General features: G+C 36.4%; 2 protein-coding genes across 3 annotated transcripts in view; one reads left to right on the forward strand and one right to left on the reverse strand.

The window, feature by feature from the left end:
* Positions 1–18,482, forward strand: part of CFAP44 (cilia and flagella associated protein 44) — a 58,805-nt gene extending 40,323 nt beyond the window's left edge. The window contains exons 25-35 of one of the 2 annotated variants that reach the window (XM_081952707.1): positions 2,957–3,134; positions 4,261–4,776; positions 5,962–6,165; positions 7,199–7,394; positions 7,899–8,009; positions 11,526–11,656; positions 12,302–12,418; positions 12,828–13,029; positions 13,852–14,012; positions 14,983–15,117; positions 16,059–18,482. In XM_081952707.1, coding sequence (XP_081808833.1) covers positions 2,957–3,134; positions 4,261–4,776; positions 5,962–6,165; positions 7,199–7,394; positions 7,899–8,009; positions 11,526–11,656; positions 12,302–12,418; positions 12,828–13,029; positions 13,852–14,012; positions 14,983–15,117; positions 16,059–16,244 — 2,137 coding nt within the window. In that variant the 3' untranslated portion in view covers positions 16,245–18,482. Of the gene's footprint in view, positions 1–2,956; positions 3,135–4,260; positions 4,777–5,961; positions 6,166–7,198; positions 7,395–7,898; positions 8,010–11,525; positions 11,657–12,301; positions 12,419–12,827; positions 13,030–13,851; positions 14,014–14,982; positions 15,118–16,058 lie in introns of those variants that run through there. The other variant, XM_081952708.1, reaches the window with a different exon arrangement.
* A 39-nt stretch (positions 18,483–18,521) lies between these two features.
* BOC (BOC cell adhesion associated, oncogene regulated) overlaps positions 18,522–20,567 on the reverse strand; it is a 77,501-nt gene continuing 75,455 nt past the window's right edge. Inside the window, exons 18-19 of the mRNA XM_081952709.1 lie at positions 19,829–20,031; positions 18,522–19,161 (exon numbers count right to left, since the gene is read on the reverse strand). Of these exons, the coding sequence (XP_081808835.1) occupies positions 19,010–19,161; positions 19,829–20,031 (355 nt within the window). The 3' untranslated portion in view covers positions 18,522–19,009. The remainder of the gene's footprint in view (positions 19,162–19,828; positions 20,032–20,567) is intronic.

Consider the following 20,567-nt stretch of genomic DNA (forward strand, 5'->3'; position numbering starts at 1 on the left):
CATGGGAAATCATACAGAAGTCTTTGACTCTGGTTAAAGACCTATATTGGGCTGGATGTTACAGCTAAGCGCCTTATGTGGTGTATTACACCAGGCCATATATTTTGGAGGATAATAAATTTTGGGTGAGAACAGATAGTTCCAATAAAACAGAATTTGACAAACTGAAAGGTTTGGCCATACAGGCTTCATTGGAATTTCTCTGTCATTTCCATGGTGCTGACAGAAGATTTCTACCATATTCATGGCAGTAGATTCTACAAATACTTAAATACCTTCAACTACTTTCTGCTCTGAGCATCAATATGTTTTCATAGAGACCTAAGGAAGAACTGAGTAATTAAAATAGTTTTGTTTTTTGGATGATTGAAAAATAAAAAAAAAACAGATAAATTATTATTATAAAATATTATTAGAATTAGAATTCTTTATTGGCCAAGTATGATACACACAAGGAATTTGTCTCTGGTGCATAAGCTGTCAGTGTACATACAAGCAACAAGTGGCAATCATAATCCTAAAATACAATCATCATAGATCATAGATACAACACTCAGTGACAGTCATAAGATTTTAAGCGATCAACATAAATCATAAATGGATACCGAATAGGATTAATTAACATAAATCATGAGATACAACAAGAAGATAGGGGACTGGAAGCTAAAACATTTAAGGAATGGATCTGGATATGTCTAGTTTGACAAAAAGAAGGACTAGGGGTGATATGATAGCAGTGTCCCAATATCTCGGGCTGCCACAAAGAAGAGGGAATCAAGCTATTCTCCAAAGCACCTGAGGGTAGAACAAGAAGCAATGGGTGGAAACTAATCAAGGACAAAAGCAACTTAGAACTAAGGAGAAATTTCCTGACAATGAGAACAATTAATCAGTGGGACAACTTGCCTCCAGAAGTTGTGAATGTTCCAACACTGGAAGTTTTTAAGAAGATGTTGCATAACCATTTGTCTGAAATGATATAGGGCAGCGATGGCGAATCTTTTTTGGCTTGCGTGCCATAAAGGGGGGAGCGCAGGGGGGACGTGCGCGGGTGTGCCGCACCCATAATGCAACACGCAACCCCCCCAATGCGCATGCACACATGAGAGGCGCTCCCCCCATTTCTCCATGCTTTTTTTGCCCTCCCCAGGCTCCAAAGGCTTTATAGGAGCCTGGGAGGGCAAAAACAGCCCCCCCCCCCCGAGGCCTTCAAGAGACAGCAGTGTGCAGCAGCTGCCAAAAAAGCCAACACAGTCCTAGGCTGCATCAACAGAGGGATAGAATCAAGATCACGTGAAGTGTTAATACCACTTTATAATGCCTTGGTAAGGCCACACTTGGAATACTGCATTCAGTTCTGGTCGCCACGATGTAAAAAAGATGTGGAGACTCTAGAAAGAGTGCAGAGAAGAGCAACAAAGATGATTAGGGGACTGGAGACTAAAGCATATGAAGAACAGTTGCAGGAACTGGGTATGTTTAGCTTAAGAGAAAGAAGGACTAGGGGAGACATGATAGCATTGTTCCAATATCTCAGGGGTTGCCACAAAGAAGAGGGAGTCAAACTATTCTCCAAAGCACCTGAGGGTAGAACAAGAAGCAATGGGTGGAAACTAATCAAGGAGAGAAGCAACTTAGAACTGAGGAGAAATTTCCTGACAGTGAGAACAATTAATCAGTGGAACAGCTTGCCTCCAGAAGTTGTGAATGCCCCTACACTGGAAGTCTTTAAGAAGATGTTGGATAGCTATTTGTCTGAAACGGTATAGGGTTTCCTGCCTAGGCAGGGGGTTGGACTAGAAGACCTCCAAGGTCCCTTCCAACTCTACTATTGTATTGTATTGTATTGTACTTAAGGGACCTTCAGGAGGCTTCCCTGAAGCCTCTGGAGGACTAAAAATCACCTTCCGAGCAAATCGGAAGTGACTTCTGGTTTGCTCGTAGCATCCTTTTTAGTCCGGAGGCGTCTGTGAAGTCTCCGGAAGGTCCCTGAAGCCTCCGGAGGGCTTAAACCGACCCTCCGAGCAAACTGGAAGTGACTTCTGGTTTGCTCGAAGGGTCCTTTTTAGTCCTCCAGAGGCTTCAGGGAAGCCACCTGAAGGTCCCTGTAGCCTCCGGAGGGCTTAACTGACCCTACGAGCAAACCGGAAGTCCATTCCCGAACTTCCTGTTTGCCCATAGGGCCGTTTTTTTGCGCTCCGGAGGGCCTCTGGAGGGGGGCTGGGGAGGCTCTTTTCGCTCTCCCCAGGCTCCCATAAAACCTCTGGAGCCTGGGAAGGGTGAAAAATGGCTTTTAAAAAGGGTGAACTCAGCTGGCCAGCGCACGCATGCGTGCTGGTCAACTGACAGGGCAACACCTCGCGTGCCCTGACAAATGGCTCCGCGTGTCACCTGTGGCACGCATGCCATAGGTTCGCCATCCCAGATATAGGGTTTCCTGCCTAAGCAGGGGGTTGCATTAGAAGACCTCCAAGGTCTCTTCCAAGTCTGTTATTCTATTTTATTCTATTCTAAGTTATAGTAATAAGGATCTAAGGAAACAGGTAATAGGACAGATAAGAGGATAATAACTAACACAGTCCTACTAGGTGGTTTGATATCCTAGGGCAGGGGTGGGGAACTGTGGCTCTTTTGCGACTTGTGGACTTCAACTCCCAGAATTCCAGAACCAACATAGCTGCCTCAGGAATTCTGGGAGTTGAAGTCCACAAGTCGCAAAAGAGCCACAGTTCCCCACCCCTGTCCTAGGGCATAGGCAGCGTTGTGGGAATTAGTTGTTTAGCAGAGTGATAGCACTCTGTGGGAGTACTTTTTTTGGGAGAAATAACTGTATCTGGTTCTTCTGGCGTGTAATGCCCTATAGTGTCTTGAGGGAAGAAGTTAAAACAGTTTATGTCCAGGATGTGAGGGGTCTGTAGATATTTTCATAGCCCTCTTTTTGATTGTAACTTGGCAGATTCAAAAGCAAACCAAGTGATAACTATGAGGATCCTCAAGATGTAGCAAATATCAAAGAAGCTCAAGAGAACATGGGGGACTTCAAATTAAAAACTGCCACTAACTACAAAATTCCTGAGCATATGAGAATGAATGCCGATAAAAAAACAAGCCAACTGCAAGCTTTAGAAGCAGCTGTAAGTAGAGTTGATCTGAATCATATGATTTCTCTGCTTCTCTCAGGAAGGCATTTACTGTGGTGAAATTAAACTGTGCCACATGTATGTTTATTGACTGTTTTTGCTTAATTTTTTAAATTGCTCTTAATATAGTAACAGGAAAAGAAAAGAACACAGAGGAATGAAAAACAAAGATACATTATTTTAAAAATCAATGAAAAATGCAAGAGAAGAAAATTAATACATTTAAATATACAATATATATGTTATTGCAAAAGTGAACAGTTACAATTTTATATACAATTTTCCCACACAAACATTTTGCAACTGTTTGTGTGTATGTATTCCCAATATAGTAATATAATCACGCTTATTAAACAATAGCCTTGGAAAAAGTGACTCATGATCTGTGCTAGCACTTAAGACTGTGGTATCCTCGCTGTCACATTATGGCAATTTGGGAGTTTAACAACCAGCTTCATTTATGACACCTTGCAGAATCCTGCAGTCATGTGATTATGGTTTGAGAGCTTTTTGCCATTTTTTGGCAAAACATGGCAAGCCGCCCCTCAGTAGGAAAACTGGATTTACTTCCCTGTGTGATTCACTTAACAACAGCATTGATTGTCTTTAATGACTGCCATAAATCTTATCTAATCTTGTAACCAGTTCAATTTACCACCACAATAACATGATGGAAATTCCTGTTCCAATTGTGCTTGTAAGTTGAGTATTTCATTATACTTATTGATACATGGTCTATACCTATAGGCAATACACTAAGAAGTTGTAAGTGTAATCTTCAATCATTGAATAAATGGGATTTTACCTTTCCAGTGTTGCAACATCAGTCTTTTAGCTGTAGTAAGGGCATGGAGAATCCATTTATGAACAACTAGACCATGCAGTGCCCAGAAGTCAAAAACTGAGTTGAAGGCACATTTTTTTTAAAAAAAAATCTCATTAAATATAACACCTATGTACATTGACTTTCTATGATAGCCAATAAAAGATAACTGAGAGCAATAGTGGTTTCATTTGCATAGTGTTTTAATTATTTAGGTTTAAATTATTGCATTTTGGAAAAAAAATAACTATCTAATAAAGCATTTGCTACCCAATAAAGTGATTCTCTTCTTTGCAGATACATGAGAAGAAGCTGACAATGAACAAATGGATTGTGTCTCTCCGAGATCTTAAGGTTGCTATTATAGAAGAGATTCAGTGTGTAGTACAAGAATTGAAAGCTATACAGTCATCTCTGGATCCATCCAAGCATCTGCCAATACCTTCGGTTCCTCAACTACTTCCAGAAGAGACACCAGAAAAACATTTCCAGTATGACCATGACATGCTTTTGAAGTTCAAACAAGAAGCAGAAGACCAAGAGAAGTTAAAAAAAATAGCGTCATCGATTCCTTCTGTAGACTCTGGAAGTATAGGAGGATTTGGTGGAGGATTTCTTCATAGTCCTTCAATCAAGGAAGTAGAAAGTGGTCGGATTGCAATGTTAAGGCCAGGAAGACTACCATCTGGAGTTTCTGAGCAACCACCTAAAATATTTGAGATTCAGCAGGCAGAACCAACAGATCTTGAATTGGAAATCAGACAGAGGGAAGAGATAAGAAATATTCATCTGCAGGAAACTTTGATCAAGAGGGTGAGAAGTTCCTTTGAAGATATTATACGTGCAAAATTTTTGCTTGTTTCTATATTTTTGTTTCTGCTAATTAAAATATTACAATAGCAATAGTTATTGTACATATTTTGCAGCAGACTTGTTTAAAACAATATTCTAAAATGAAGAAATCTTATAAAATATGTCAGCAACTGGTCCATTTATAATAAGATTTTTGAAATCAAGATTCATATAGTATCACATTCATGTTTTGTCTTTGTATGCAATAGTCACATTTATGCAACTCAGAAAATATGATTACATCAACAACACTAAATAGTTCCTAAATTTGGTCTTAACACCAGATTTCCCTAAGATGTATACAGTTGGAGCACCCATAATCATTATTAGAAAGACATGCTGGCAAGGATTATGATAGCTGAAATTGTACAGGTCTGGCTTTAACATATTGGAAAAGGCTGCCCTATACCAATTTTGTGACTAGACCTGATAGAATTTGTAATATTGCATCAAACATCAATTAGATTGTGTTTTAGAATAACTGAAACTTTTATATTATTTTTCCTTGAGAAAAGTCAAGTTGGAATGAAATGTTTGCAGACAAATTAAGCAACTTTTACCTTTTTTAGACCTTTTAACCCAATTTTTAGTTTTACCTGTATTTTGATAGTATTTTATTCTTACTATATGCATATTTTATATTGTTTTATTCTTTTTATCATTGTAACCTGCCCAGTTTTACCACGTGGTGAGATGGGCGGCAAATAAATTTACTAAATAAATAAATAAATAATACATTTACTAAATAAATAAATAATAAATTTACTAAATAAATAATAAATAAATAAATAAATAAATAAATAAATAAATAATATAATATAATAAATAATAAATGATAAATAAATAATATAATAAATAATAAATAATAAATAATAAAATTAAAAATACTATACTTTGATAATAAATACAAGTAATAAACATTCAAATAAATAAATACAAATAATAAATACAATATAAATGCCATTTATTTATTTTAAAACATTTATATAGCTGCTCATCTTTCAACCAACTCTTTGTGGCTCCCAATTAAATTCAAATAATACTATCTGAAATTATTACCTTCATAAAATGGAGTTTTTAGACTGTGTGTTGTCCAATTTATACTACTGTTTTTGTCCATGATTTCTTTCTTTATTTGCTTTGCAGATAGATGAACTGATGATCACTTTTGATGCTGAACTTTGCCTTCTCCGTCACCAAAAGATGAAACTTGACATCCTAATGAAAACAGCTGATCTGCGCCACATCACTTGGTTCGAAGAACTTCTTCTGCTGAAGAATTTTGAAAAACACGAGGACATTCTCCAAGAACGTGTCAACAGCCTTGTCAGTGAAGAAGAAGAAATGCAAGTATGTAATATATGCATCAATATAGGCCTTCTTATTACCCTTTTGTTAAGATAGGTAGATATTACTTACAAAAAATGTATTTTGTTCATAGAATATTGTTGGAACTCTTGTCAGAAAAAAATAAAACTAAATAGAATACAATCAGAGTGGAATACTTGAGATACTTACCAAATACTTGTTTAGTAAAACATGAAGAGCTAGAGTCCTAGCATGAGTGGGTGCAGAATGAATGCAGATTGAACACAAAAGTGAATTCTCAGTATGGAAGGAATATTAATTTAAAGACGATTGGTTGTTTGGTTGTTTGGTTGTTTTTATTTGACATGATTTGATTTTGGTGTCAGCCAACTCCAGACCAAGTCTGGGTAGCTGAATAAGAATTGCATTGCAAAACGTATGTAAAGGAATAGTGAAAAGGTGGACAGGAAGATTGGGTGGAGTTGATACATTTCTCAAAAAAGGATTAGGTGAGAAGTTTAAAGAATAAAACATGATTTATAATTTGGTATATGGGCATGATGGAAGCAAGAATGGTTTGGAATGATAGAAAAGGAGAGATATAGCAAATGGCATCGTATAAAATAGATTGAGATGGGGTTTTTTCTCTTTTGTTTAATTTCTTTTGCTTCCTACCTTTTATGAGGTTTATATAGCATTGCTTATTCCAAAAGATAATTGTGTGATTGATGTGAATCTATGTAGCTGTTGCATCATGGTTTACATTCTGAAGATTCAATGTACATAGGCTGTTCTTATATGGGCTGGAAAGATGGAGATAGTGTATAGCTGGAAGTGTTGGACAAGCGCTGTCTGGATTTATTTCCTTAATGCATTCTGACTAGAATTCTCCCAGCCTAATTCGAAGATGGAGGAATTTGTTCCAGTTTCCCATTCCTTTATTAATATTTTTGGGCAGGGAATAGTGTTGACATTTTCACTTTAACAATTTAAATCAAGTACTGTGTGTGTCATATTGTTAATACTAACATCAATATTAATTAGCTTTGTTGTTTTCAATTTTTTAAAATAAAAGAACAAGTTAAATGACTGGCTTGGCCTAATAGAGAATAAAAAAACAGAAATTGCAAAGCTCCAAGAAAGAGAAAAAATCCTCTATGCCACTTTTCACGCATCCTTGGGAGAAAATAACAAGTTTGCTACATTCCTTACTAAAGTTCTCAAGAAAAAGATCAAACGTGTTAAGAAGAAAGAAGTGGAAGGTGAAGGAGGTAAGTCGGAAGCAAAGTTTCTTGATTAACTTTTTACTTTTTAGAAAGTTCCACATTTACAGTGCAGATGAAAGCAAACACTGCATGTTCCACCTAGTAATTCTTCCATGTGTCTAAGTTATTAAGAAAGAGTGTCTGTACTATTTTCCACAGAGAAATTTGAAATAAATTATAGTACTTATTATTATTTAGCATTACTTTTTATAATTATTTTCTCTTACACAAATCCATTTACATGTACCACTAGTGGAAATTAATATAACCCAGGATAGAGCATATTGTGTATGTGCATCTTAATATATGTTTTGCTTCCAGTTCCCTACGTAAAGTGAAAGTGGCATATAAAAAGAAAGCAAATGATAAGTTCAAAATTTTGCAAGCATCTTACCTCCTGTTTTTTTTGTTTTCTCATCCTTAATAATATTTTATTAGGTGAAAAGTTAGTAAAACTATAAGTTAGATTCTGTTGATTTTCTGTGCCATGATCACATTGTTTAATTCCAGATGAAGATGAAGAGAGTGAGGAAGAGAGTGAAGAGGAGTCTAGTTTAGAGAGTGATGAAGAGGAATCAGGATCTGAGGAAGAAGTCTTTGACGATTCTGTTTGTCCAAAAAGTAAGTAGCGTAATCTCTTCTGCAAATACAACATTTGGAAACAATAAAATACCTTTTCCCCCAAAAACAGAAACTTCAAATTTTGATAGTATATATGGCAGTTTCATCTGTATTGTCAGAATGTGCTTATGTATCAGGAAAACATAACATTCCCAAAACTTAGCTTCATTTATCCTTTGCAACACATATTATATCCCTGCTTGCTTAGTGTATGTACAGTTGTGCTAATAAATATTCTTGTTAATTATGTGAAGAAATTAATGTTGAATAAGTAGCAAGTTATCTGCTATGAAACATTGATGGCTTTTCTTAAGAATACAGAAAAGCCCCTGGGAAAAGTTCCACATTGTTATATGGATTTTATTCTAAATTCTAAACCCTCTTTGAGGTCAAAATTCAAACTAAGGCATTTGCTGCCATCTTGTGATTTTAATCCATAACTTCCTATTAACAGAAATCTCCATAATGTGACCTCAGGATAGCCAGAGCCTAAGCCATATTTATATTTTAAAACCATGTTCTGTAGAATAATTTTATATATAAACCACAGAGAAAACTATGAGTTCTTAAAATTGTTCTCTGTGACATTCTATGGTGATTTGCATTTGCAATGTTTAGTTTATATAATAAAATACTGTATTATAATCTTGAGAATTCTCACTATTGTTTTGGTCTCAGGGAAAGTTCAGTAGGTTCATTCTTACTATAAACCAGCATAGTTAAAAAACCTTGGCAACCCTGAAGATATGTGGACTTCAACTCCCAGAATTCCTATTATATTGAATTTTTCAATATGATTTCTCTCTCTCTTTCTCCCTTTCTCTCCATCTATCTTTCATTGGTTTTGTTCTGTTATATAATAATAGCAATAAGGTTGGTGATGATTATTATTACTGATGGGACTTGCAGAATAGATTAGTAGCTGAAAAAAGAATAGATCGGTGAAGCAAAAAATCTCTATCCTTTAATTACTTTCTTTTTCCTATGTTACCCAAAGTGGATATATTTGCAATATCTTTATACTCTGAACAGTGCACAACCGAGCATGAACAATTAAAATAATCAAAACAGAATAAGACATGCCCACCAAGGCAGAATGTACATGGTCAGCTAGAATAACAGTGTAATGGAATTTTAAATTTTAATTACCTTGTAGTATACTAAAAGAAAGGGCATTATTAGTAATTCTACTACTCTATAAGTACAATGTTCCAGGGCATGTGGCCATTATAGAGAAAATTTATTGCTTGACACAAGTTCCATGTACTTTCTGGGGAGGAGGGATTTTAGCAGCTCAGCCTAGGATATTCCAACTTGGCAAAATCAATGTTGGCAAGGCAGTACACAATGTAACTCAATACTTTGCCACATAGGGCTTGAGTTAGGCGCATGAGATTATTGCTAACTGATTTCAAAATTAGTATTATCTTGCAGCAGCTGGATTGTTTTGTCAGCAATTTGACCAATGCAGTCTAGATCAATTGAACCTTCCAAATCACCTCAAACGCCTGCCCTACATATAGTGAGTTGTGTTAAACTTGCAGTGTGCCATGATCAAGACATTAATTATCATTACCAACACATTTGTGGTCCAGGTAGGAGTGCAACTAAAGATCAGCCAGAGGCAGCTATATTCTTTTAGCAGGAGCCGTGAGTCAGGAGCCCCTTCCCCCTTAACATTGTGAATCAACACCTTATTGAGGACTGTGGGGTCCTTGGTGCTCTCTGACCTTGGAAGTTTCCTTGCAGATATTTCATTACCAAACTACGTAATCATTGATGATCTTACCTAGTTTGGAAATGAAATGTCTGCAAGAAAACAAACAAGCTCAGAGAGCATCAAGAACCTCTAGTTCAAACTCCTGAACTACAAATATCCTCTCTTTTTGATATTGAGGATTTGACTTTACACTTTTGGGGGTCACAGTTCTCTGAACAGAAGAGCATAGAAAGAGATGAAGGCTGAGCCAGTATTGGGTCTTCTAAATTCCTGCAGTATCTTCCCACAATTAGTATGTTCTACTTTCTTCTTCTTTGTCACCAGTGACGTGCAGTCAGGTGAGGCAAGTGAGGCACAGCCTCACCACTCTCATCATGAAAAAAAAAATTAAAAGGAAAAATCTGAGCTAGTTGCTGCCTCACCGTGGATGACTCTGCTTAACCTCACTGGTGCTCTCCCTCCCCAAGTGTAGTGACTTCCTCCCCAGGCCCCCATTCATTTCTCTCTCACACACACACAGCTGAATAAAACTATATAAAAATCTAGCCCAGCTTCACTGATTACAAGTTTGAAAAGGCAACGTGGCTCCACCAGCAATCAAACTACACTTGGGGAGGGAGAGCACAAGCGAGCACTGAGGAGACCACAGGAGGAGGCAGGAAGCCAGGCAAAGAGCCATGCTGTAGTACACACACTTCCACCCCAGCCTCTTTCTTTTGGAAGGCTTGGCTCGGCTCCCCTCCAGCTTCTCTGCCTCTCCTCTCACCCCAGCCTGCCAGCAGGAGGTGGTGGGTGGGCTTTATTGTGTTCCAGGCATTTCCCACCCAGACAGCAGGCTGCATTTGCAATGGTGGAGGTGTTTGGGAAAGGCAGCAGGGGAATGTAGGGGGGGGGGGATGGCAGAGGAGCTGCTTTCAAGCCACTGGAAAAGATATCCAATCCAACTTTTGTGTGTGTGTGGGTTTGTTTGAGAGTGAGTCAGAGAGGGAAGGGGTAGGAGAGATAGTCCAATCCAACTTCTGTGTGTGTGTGTGTGTGTGTGTGTGTGTGTGTGTGTGTGTTTGAGAGAGGGGGAGGAAGGGAGAGAGGGAGGAAGGAGGGGAAGGAGAAGAAAAAGAAAAAGAAAGAAGGAGCAAAGGAGAAAAACAAATGCTGTCGCTTTAAATTGGAACTGAGCATGCCTGGCTGTGGAATTCTGGGAGTTGAAGTCCACCAGTCTAAAAATATTTGAAACCCAGCACTGTGTCAGTGCCTCACCAGTCATAAACCTCACCGCACGTCACTGTTTGTCACATTATTCCCATTCCCAAACCATCACAGCCTCTGTCATCAGCGTTGATAGTTGCTATTTTCTACTTCCACTCTACCATTTTTGCTCATCCCCACACTATCACTTTCTCTTCCCTCCCTAATCTTAAGAAATTGCTATTTCACAAAGAATCATCAATGTAATTTTTCAGGCATTTCCAAATCCACTCTTCCTGGTTGAGGGAATTTCATAGTTTCATAGCTTTATCGCTTCTCTTGATACTTTTATTTCAGAGTAAGAATTCTAAAACTCACAATTAAAGTAATGTTGATGAGCCTAATGGCTGGCATTTGTGCAGTTCAAAAATATGCCTATTTATTTAGACGTGTACTCCAGAAGATATGGAAGTATTTGTAGTAGCACAGTTCTAAATAACTATGCACAGCTTTAAGCTGTCTAATTTTTAGATTGCTGTTTTAAAATAACTAAACTTCAGGCTAAGTTAAAATTGTAGCAGTTATTTAACTTGAATTCTTTCTTATGTCAGATTGTGATGAGTCACTCTTTGAGAACACGCTGCAGCTTCGAGAGAAACGACTAGATATTGAGGAGGCTTTAGTTGAAGAGAAAAAAGCTATTGAAAATGCCAGGAAAGAATATGACGCATTGACAAAGAAGGTACAATGTATTTTTCAACTAGCCAGGTCTGCCCCCTAGCTAGTAATACATTCCTGAAAGCCCACCTTTGTTGTTTACTTAGATGTGGGTTAGAATATTAAGACTGGAATAGTTACTTTACGGAATCAACAATTCTATAAAACAAATTTTGGACTGTATTTATTCTAGTCATTGAAGTTTGGAATCAAAATCTGAAATAACAGATGAGGTGTCCTGTGGAGACTTAAAGTTATTGTTGATATGTTTATTGCCTAAATTAACTTTTCTTAAAAGGGACTATATTAGAAATATAGTAAACATCCATTTGGGCTACGTGACCACATGCTTGTTTCTAGTGAGGAAAACAAAAATAGCAATGAAAAGGCTGGTTTTGGAGTACTGCTATTAGCAGGGAGAGAAAGGTCCTTTCATTGTATCTTGGGAGCCGGGGACATGTTGCTCGATAATATTCTTTGCTTTGCAGATACTATCACTTCCTTATCCCCTCAGCTAAAAAGCTGACAAAAAGAAAAAGAATAGTTTTCCTATAGCAGAAAAATAATGGACCACTTCCTCCTGCTTTACTTTAATCTAATAAATCATTTTGTGATGGCCAGTGCCTGCATTATAAGATCTTTCTTTTGTAACATGGCTATTTCTTAACAGGTGAAAGTAGTAGTGAGCAGCCTAGATAATGCAGAAGGGGAACTTGAGGCCTTTCAGAGAGAAAAGCAGCAGAGGCTGAATGAGTTGCATGTCGTAGTGCCTCTAAAAATTCACCAGGTGATGACTCTTACAGATTTTACTGCTGTTGATTGGACTTTTGATCAATCCTTGTTTTTGTATATGGAGGCTTGTAATTTTTTTTCTTTATTGCTACTAGTATACAATTGAAACGTCTTTCAAACCATCTTCATAACCTCTCTGTTTGAAATATTGGACAGAATTGTGCCAAAGGTGGTTTTTCAAAAGGCACCTTTTGGGAAAAAAACTTTGTTTTTCCTTGAAGACGTTTCACTTTTCATTCAAGAAGCTTCTTCAATAATTGAACAGAATTATTTTGTTTCCCTAGACTCACTGTCCACCTAGAAGCATATGAGCAACTCTTGGACACTCTTGTAGACAATCAGTGAGAATTAGCAAAATAATACAGAGCTCTCCAGATTTATGTACATTCTACTTTTATTTGCAGGTGGAATATATATCGAATGGAGAAATTCCCTCTGACCTCTCACAGTCTTTGGTATTTACCAACCTATCTTTAGTGAACTTGCAGCAAAGAATTTTGACTTTGCAGCATGAGAAATTAGAACAGAGGTCCCTTTATAAGAAAGCCCGGGAACAGCATAAACAACTAATTCGAGACAAAAGAGAAATAGCACATACAATTGAGCGTGAGTTGCTGATTTCAACTGAATTTGTATGTAAAGACATTTCATTGTGGTCCAGGGCCAGCAGATGATGAACTACTATTTCCTGCAAGTGTAGTTTATATACTCTAGCTGTTTTCTAGAAATGTAGATGTTGACCCAGAAAAGTGGAAATGTTTTACAACATTGCTTCTACAGTTCAATAGAGCCCTAAATATTGAACCATTAAGGCAGACTTACCATTAGGAAAGTGAGATAGCAAATACCAGCAATATTTAATTAGCGATTCAAAGAAGACATTGGTGCATAGTGCTATGTATCCTCTGGACTGCCTTGTGTTTTCTAATCAAGCATGTCAATTTCAGTTACTACAATTATTTTGTTTTTAAAAAGGAATCACTTACGTAGGTCTAACATGAGCTTAGCTGGTCTTGCACTGTCTACTGCTCTCTTAGGGAATAAAATATGTTGGGTGATTTTGTTTCCCCTCAAATTCTTAACTAATTTAACTCTCTCATCAAACTTGCTGAACTCACTTTTTCAAAGAGAGATAAAGCTGTTTGTCTGGTTCAATTTCTATATGAGGCTCAGGAAAAGACGCCATCTTGTACTCCGCCTCAGACAGTAAAATGGTATATCACATTCAATAGTAAGCTGTAGGCATTCTTTCCTACTTTTACAATGAGAACTGAAGATTGCTTTAGGCCTGATATATTAGTGTGCATCCTTGCTGTATTAACTGAAAATGTAATATTCAGTATTTCAAGACAATATCATTTAAAATGTTGTTTGAAAGATGGAGAAATGATGTACAAATCACTTCAATCTAAAGCTTCCATCTTTTAGAACTGGAAGAGAAATGCAATCAGTTGATGATGATGAAATTTGGCCGGATTGTAGACTTGGAAGCCCTTCAGACTCTTTCTGTTAACACAAACCTAGAAGAACTCAGGATGAAAGTAATGGAGAAAGAGCGAGTTCAAGCGATAGAATTAAAAAAATGGGAGGTATGACTTGATATTGAAGCAGTACTATGAATCAGCCTTTGAAAGTATCAAACGGATTGGCGTTGGGAGAAGCTTGGGGCATGGTTAAAAATGGAGTCATAAAAAAGTTCATTCTGCATTAAACCACATACTGTATTTCCTGTAATTTATTTTCTTATTTTGTACAAATTATACGCAAGGTTGGAAACAATGTTAGCAAAATTTTTAATGATGAACTATTGGCTCAGAGAAGTAAGAGGCAAATATATATATATCTCAGGAATAGAAACTTTGAGAAATTTTTATTTTTTGTTGACATTGCCTTTTGAAAAAATGGAGAGAAACTTAAATAATCTTAATTATATCTCATTTTAGTCACTTCATACTTTATTTTTATTTCTAGTTTTCTAAAAAAAAACCTGGTTTGGTGTCCTGGGTAAGGCAGACTTGGGTATTTTATGGCCTCTGGGCCACATCTGGCCCTTTGCCTATCCCTGTCTGGCCCGCGTGAGATCAGTCAGAAAATAGAAATCAAGTGTGCTGCAGGGGGCTGGAGAGGAAGCCAAGCGGGGTTCAGCTCTCCACCAATAGCATGAATGCTTCCTAGATACATATGACACTCAATATAATACTTAGTCTTTCCATATTTCTCCTGATTTATTTGACTGTGTATCTGTAATGGTTTATTACAATTTATTTAAAAAGATAAATTCCGTAAAATATCAAGGAAGTCAAAGGCCTTTGTCCTATTGCCAAAATCACACGAATGCTTAACTCAGAGGTCAACTTCATTGTAATTTACGAATATTGAGGTTGTTTTTGAGAAGGTGGTACATCTTCAGATCCCTACCTAGCTAGTCATGCACACTGATTGAGTTCTCAGTCAGTACTAAATTGGCTGTTATAAGTGAGGGGAAATCCTGAGCTCTCAAGTGGAAATATCAGATATGGATACAGTTATTAATAAATTCATTAATATGCTGTCTTCCAGGATAAAATTTTTGAGATGCGTCAGCAGCAGATGATGGTAACAAAAGAAAATACTAGTAAATTAAAGCAAATGAATGCATTTTGCATAGAAAAGATGAAACTTGAAGCTAAAGTGGATGCATTGCAGAACAACTTGGTATGTGTTACTTTGTTTAGAAATTCATGAGTAGTCAGCCTGAAAGCATTTTCTTTTATCTTTTAAGATTTCTATAGTGGTTGTAACAAGACCATTATTTCTTATTCTGTATATGTGGCTACTATTCAAGATTCTCAAATTGATCTATGGCCTTTATTGTGTATAAGACCACAGTTTAATCACCATAATTAAGATATTTAATGTAGTTACACATTGCACTTTTTATCTAGATTGCAAGCAAACAAAAACATACTTTTCATCAGACCAAAAAGGGGATAGCATACTTGGATTGTTTTGTTGTGAAGAATGTGTATTTAACAATGTAAAATTATACCTGGCAGTTCTTTAGCTGCTGTTGGCCTTCATTTGTACCGTATTCTTCCAAAAAAACCTAGCATGTTATGCTGTATTGGCATAGTATATGTGAGGATCCAGTAACTTTTGTAATTGACAGATGGAAATTTGGTTGGATCCAGTAGCTTTTGTAATTGACAGATGGAAATTTAGTCAATGCTCGTATTTTCTAAGTGTTCTTCCCATTCTACTTCTGTGAATATTTATTTTGCATTTTATATACAGTATATAGTAATATAACATTGTTTGCTAGCTTTTATTCTTTGTTTTTGATTCTGGATGAGATTCTTTCCAGAACTGGTGTAGTTTTTTTCTCCTTCCAGATATTGCCTTCTCATTGGACTTGATTTGTATTGCAGTATTATTATTTCTGTTTTTAGCCTTTGTATACTTATATTTATGACCACTAAACAACTTTTCTTGCAGTAGTTCTGCAGTTGCTCAGCCAACAATCCTGTGTCCCATAGTTCACTTGTCACCAGAGTTCAGGAACTCAACACCTACCACAATCCTTGTTGTCCTGGACAACAACCAATCTGGATGATTATTACTGACATTTAGACAACTTTCTGGATTTTGTTTTACAGGGAGCAGAATTTCAAGGACCTCGCAGAGTAGATATTGAGGAAAGGGAAAAATTGATTGCACTTGTTCAGCTGCAAGCCCAAGAAGCTGAAGTCTTGAAAGAAGAAATAACTCTCTTGAGTCGAAAAGATGGTCATATCTTCCCAGCCTCTCAAAATCTTTTCCAGAGAGACGAGATTATAGATTAAACAGTGTCCTAGTCTTGGGTTGTTTTTTAAATATAAAAATCAGTCTCATTTCTTCTATCTAGCCAGCAAAGTGCTTTTGAGAATTTATCCTTGTTTATTTTAATTCTGGAAGAAATGCTCTGCCTTGAACTACTGTTTAGGTTGAACTTTAAGATGATAACTTCTTTGGAGATGCAGTGATTGAGAAAACCTGTACCATTTGAATGACATTTATTAAAGATAGAGAACCGTTCTGGATAAAATAGACTGTATCTCTCATTCTTCTAATCAGTTGGGTTTTCTGTGGATATATGAAGGTTCTCAAAAATCTACAAATAGTTCTATTTCCTAACCCAACATACATATTTGTACATGTCAAACAAGGAACAGTCTGCAAATGGGAATTTGTTCTCCCAGTTTGCTGGTAAAACTGTGTCTTTATCACAGTATGAAACAATAATGTATTACTACCCAATGACATGCTGCACATGAGAAACTTTGACTAAGCCAGACCCAAAGTAAGCCACCAATAACCTGGAAAATGGGGGCAAGCCTTGGCATTCTGTCAAGATGCAGTTGACTGAGAAAAAAATTAGCAGAGCGTTCTCATATCATCACTATTCCTTCTACAGTATCTTAAACTGTTACAGACTTTGAAATTGGCAGTGTCACTTGCTGGCTGCTCAGTTATGTGAACTGCTTATAATTTTCATAGCTAACATATGGAAATATTTTCAGATTCTAATTTAACTTTTATATTACGTAATAAAGCATATGGGAGTAATTAAATTTTAAACACACTATTGAGCCTGAGCCTTACCATATTACTTCTTTATAGTAATCTTACTTTTAAGCAGTTGAATCTTGGAAGTCTCACTTCTCAGTCCCATTTAAAAAAAACAACAACCTCGGAAGACTGTATTTCTTTTCCTTTCCCTTTCTGAGCATGTCTGGTTCTATGTTGGTCTAGGAGTGTCAAACTCGCGGCCCACGGGCCAGATGTGTCACACACTGGCCACGCCCACCTCTGGTTTAGCGAAGGGGGGGAGTTGCAATATGTCAGATAACAACCTGACGGTGTGAGTTTGACACCCCTGGTCTACAATATTTTTCAGAAAAAGAAGAAAGCCAGAGCTCTGTTTTTTTCAAGTTCCTTGGAAGTAAGGGAATGGAAGGAGAGTAGCTGATGTTGGGGACCCTTGGAAAGGAAAGCGGGTAACTTAGAGAACCGAAATGGCAGAGAGATAGAGATAATATAGATCTAGCAAGCAAAGCAAGTATTGGGAGGCAGGGGGCAGAAAGAGGGAGCAGATTTATCATGGTGGGAGATCAGAGAACTAGCTAATAGCTAAAATAATATGCCTTAGATAGAACTACCTAAGTGAGATAGCCTTGGGTGCCAATCCCCCCCCCTCCCAGTTACAGTTTTTCAGGGCAGGTAGCATGACCATTGGTTCCTCACTACTAGTACAACAGCAAACATGAGCTCTATAAGGGTCTCTATAATGACTGGTTCCTAGTTTGATAAAAACTCAGGAGATCAGTTGTGTTTTTCTGTGATCCGTAAAAGACTTCCTCACTCTTAAAACATGAAGAAGTCTCCACTTGAATGTTTTGGAAATAAATTGATTCTAAATAGCTTAGTTGTTGAATACATCTAACTGCATCTCTATATGTCTTGCTAAAGAGCACTTCAAAAATTTTGCTTGGAAATAATTACTCTCAATTTGTGACAATTGCCAAAGACCTTGAAGGTGCTGTGAAGGAGAAGCAGGAGAGGAGAAAAAACACCCAGTAACGAAGATGGAGAGTTCTTCTGGTTTGGTTCTTCCTTTCCCCATTTCTGGGCTATGCATTGTAACAGCAGTTGCCTTTACACTCCATGTGATTGCAGAAGGTGCGTCTGGATTTATTGTTTGACTGGATTGGATGCATTAATTTAGAGGAAGAAGAATTCATGTTTTGCGGAAATATACTATGGAAGAAGCTTTGAATTTTAGAACTGTGGGATAGTAATTTTAAAAGGTTATTTAAATATAATATGGAGAAATTTGCTTGTCTTTCCACTGAAAGCTTTTTGAGGAATAACAAAGAAGGGCAAGAATGTATTCTAGTCAGTGCATTGATATGCAGATATATTTATGAAATGTGGCTTTCTTTCATTGAATGACTCTATTTTTTGTTGATTCCTAACTGAAATAGTACAGTGAACTTTTTAAATTAAAAGAACTGTAGGGATCATTTTATAGTTGTCAAGATTTAAAAAGCAAAAAAATATTTACAAAAACAAGTTCAATAAAAATAGGAGAAATGCTTTATTTTTGAAGCATGGTGATTTTTTCATTACTGGCACACAGTATATATATTGTTTTCAATGCAGGTAAATGGTGCTTTAAGTTTTGTGTTTGGCATTCTGCAGTGAAAATCTTCCAACGCGATTATAGAAAAAGATTTTCCCATAGTTTTATCATTAGAAATACAATTTTAGCAATTGGAAAATGAAGAAAAGCGTCAATGCCCTTTTAAGACATAAAGCAGTAATCTGTCTTTTCAAGTCCACGATCTAACAAATATATATATGGTTGATTTAGTCTTGGTTTATTCCCTGCTGTAATTTTCACATGATACAATTCCTCTCTGTAATTATAGAAGGCACATGTACATCTATTTACAAGTGCATAAATATATAAATAAAATGTAATATAAAAATAAATAAACTTTTCTCTGTTTAGAATAATCTTTGCAAGGCAGCTCCTTATCTGATGCTGGAACAAGTATCTGAGGAATTATGTAGAGGCAGGGCTATTCAAATATTTCTCTGAGTTTTCTCCTGAAGAACCATCCTCTGGATTTGTGGGCCACACATGTCTTTTCTTTTGGCATACATCTGTTCCCCCTGTCTGTTTAACAGGGACTAGACCAAGACAGCAAGTGGAATCTGAAAATATAAAGAATCAAATTGCATTCTTTATCAGACTCTTCCATTCAAAAGTATTTTGAAGTGAAACCAAATTATAAAAAACTGAGATCATAAGATCTCAGAGCATTATTTTTTGAGAGAAACAAGATCAGAATACCTACAGATACATTATACATGACAAGACATGAGCTAATAATGTTAAGAACTACTGGTAAAAGAAAATAAATTTCAGTAATTTTCACTGGTATTTGATTAATAAAGAAATCTAACCTACATTTCTATAGCTTACTAAGATGCATATTAGTAAAAGTTTCCTGACAATCACTGTAGACATTTCAGTTATTTCAGATCCACACCAATCTATTCATGTTTTTGGCGGCTCTACCAAATGGTGTAAGAATTGAAACAGTTAACATTTTTGATATAACTTAACAATACAGATTATACAGATTTTAGCTAGCAATATAAATAATAAAAGAAATATAAATATCCCTAATGAGCAAGACTGGTTATTAATAGATTATTGCTTGAAGATGCTTAATTTTTAATACTTATACAACACAGAACTCTGTGTGAATAGAAATATCTTGTGTGCACTGATCTTCATTTAGTCTGCTCTCCTTTTTCAAATGAATAATTTTTCTTTTTATTTTAAAAAAATATCTCAGATCTCTCTGATACTGACCTGTATGGAAGACAGGATTCCTCATGTCTTCCATAGTAGAATTTCCCATCTTTCTTTCTGGTGTCGAGTGACACAGACTAAGGAGTTGTTCATGATGGTGGTGTTGGTGTTGGCAGTTGTCATGTTGCTGTAACAGTTGATTTATGGAGTCATCTGGCAGACCACAGAGAAAAGAACTGTGTTCTAGTCCAGGGCTAACAAGCCTAAATATAAGTGAGAGGAGCATGTGAGGACATCAGTGGATTTCTTATGTATACAGATAGTAAAAGTAAGACAGACATTGTCAAGTGCTTAATTTTCTTTCACATTTGATATTCCAAATGAAAAGCACTCTTACAAATTAATATAGAGATACTATGTGTTAAAATGCTAATTATTTCTTAGGAGGACCAGATTTCTCTGCATTGTAAAACACATGGTTTGAATAGTATAAGTGAATGTTCTATAGATAACTAAAGTAAATATACTCTAAATACTCAAATGCCAGGATGTGTCTATTCTATAATAACACCAGAATCATGCAAAAGTTGAAGAACTGAATAGAAACAGTATTGATGTTTTGAATGTTAGCATTTAAGAAGATCCCTGGAAATATGATTAGCCAAGAAAACAAAGTTCAACCCGTAGTTCTCACTTCAGGCACAAATGATCAGACTCAAATTATCATACTCTGAACGTATTATGTGAAGATGTAGCTTTCCAGAGAAGACTATAATTGTGGGAAAGGTGGAAGGAAAAA

This window comes from Natrix helvetica, assembly GCF_964273705.1.
Source record: "Natrix helvetica genome assembly, chromosome: 4".
NCBI lineage: Eukaryota > Metazoa > Chordata > Lepidosauria > Squamata > Natricidae > Natrix > Natrix helvetica.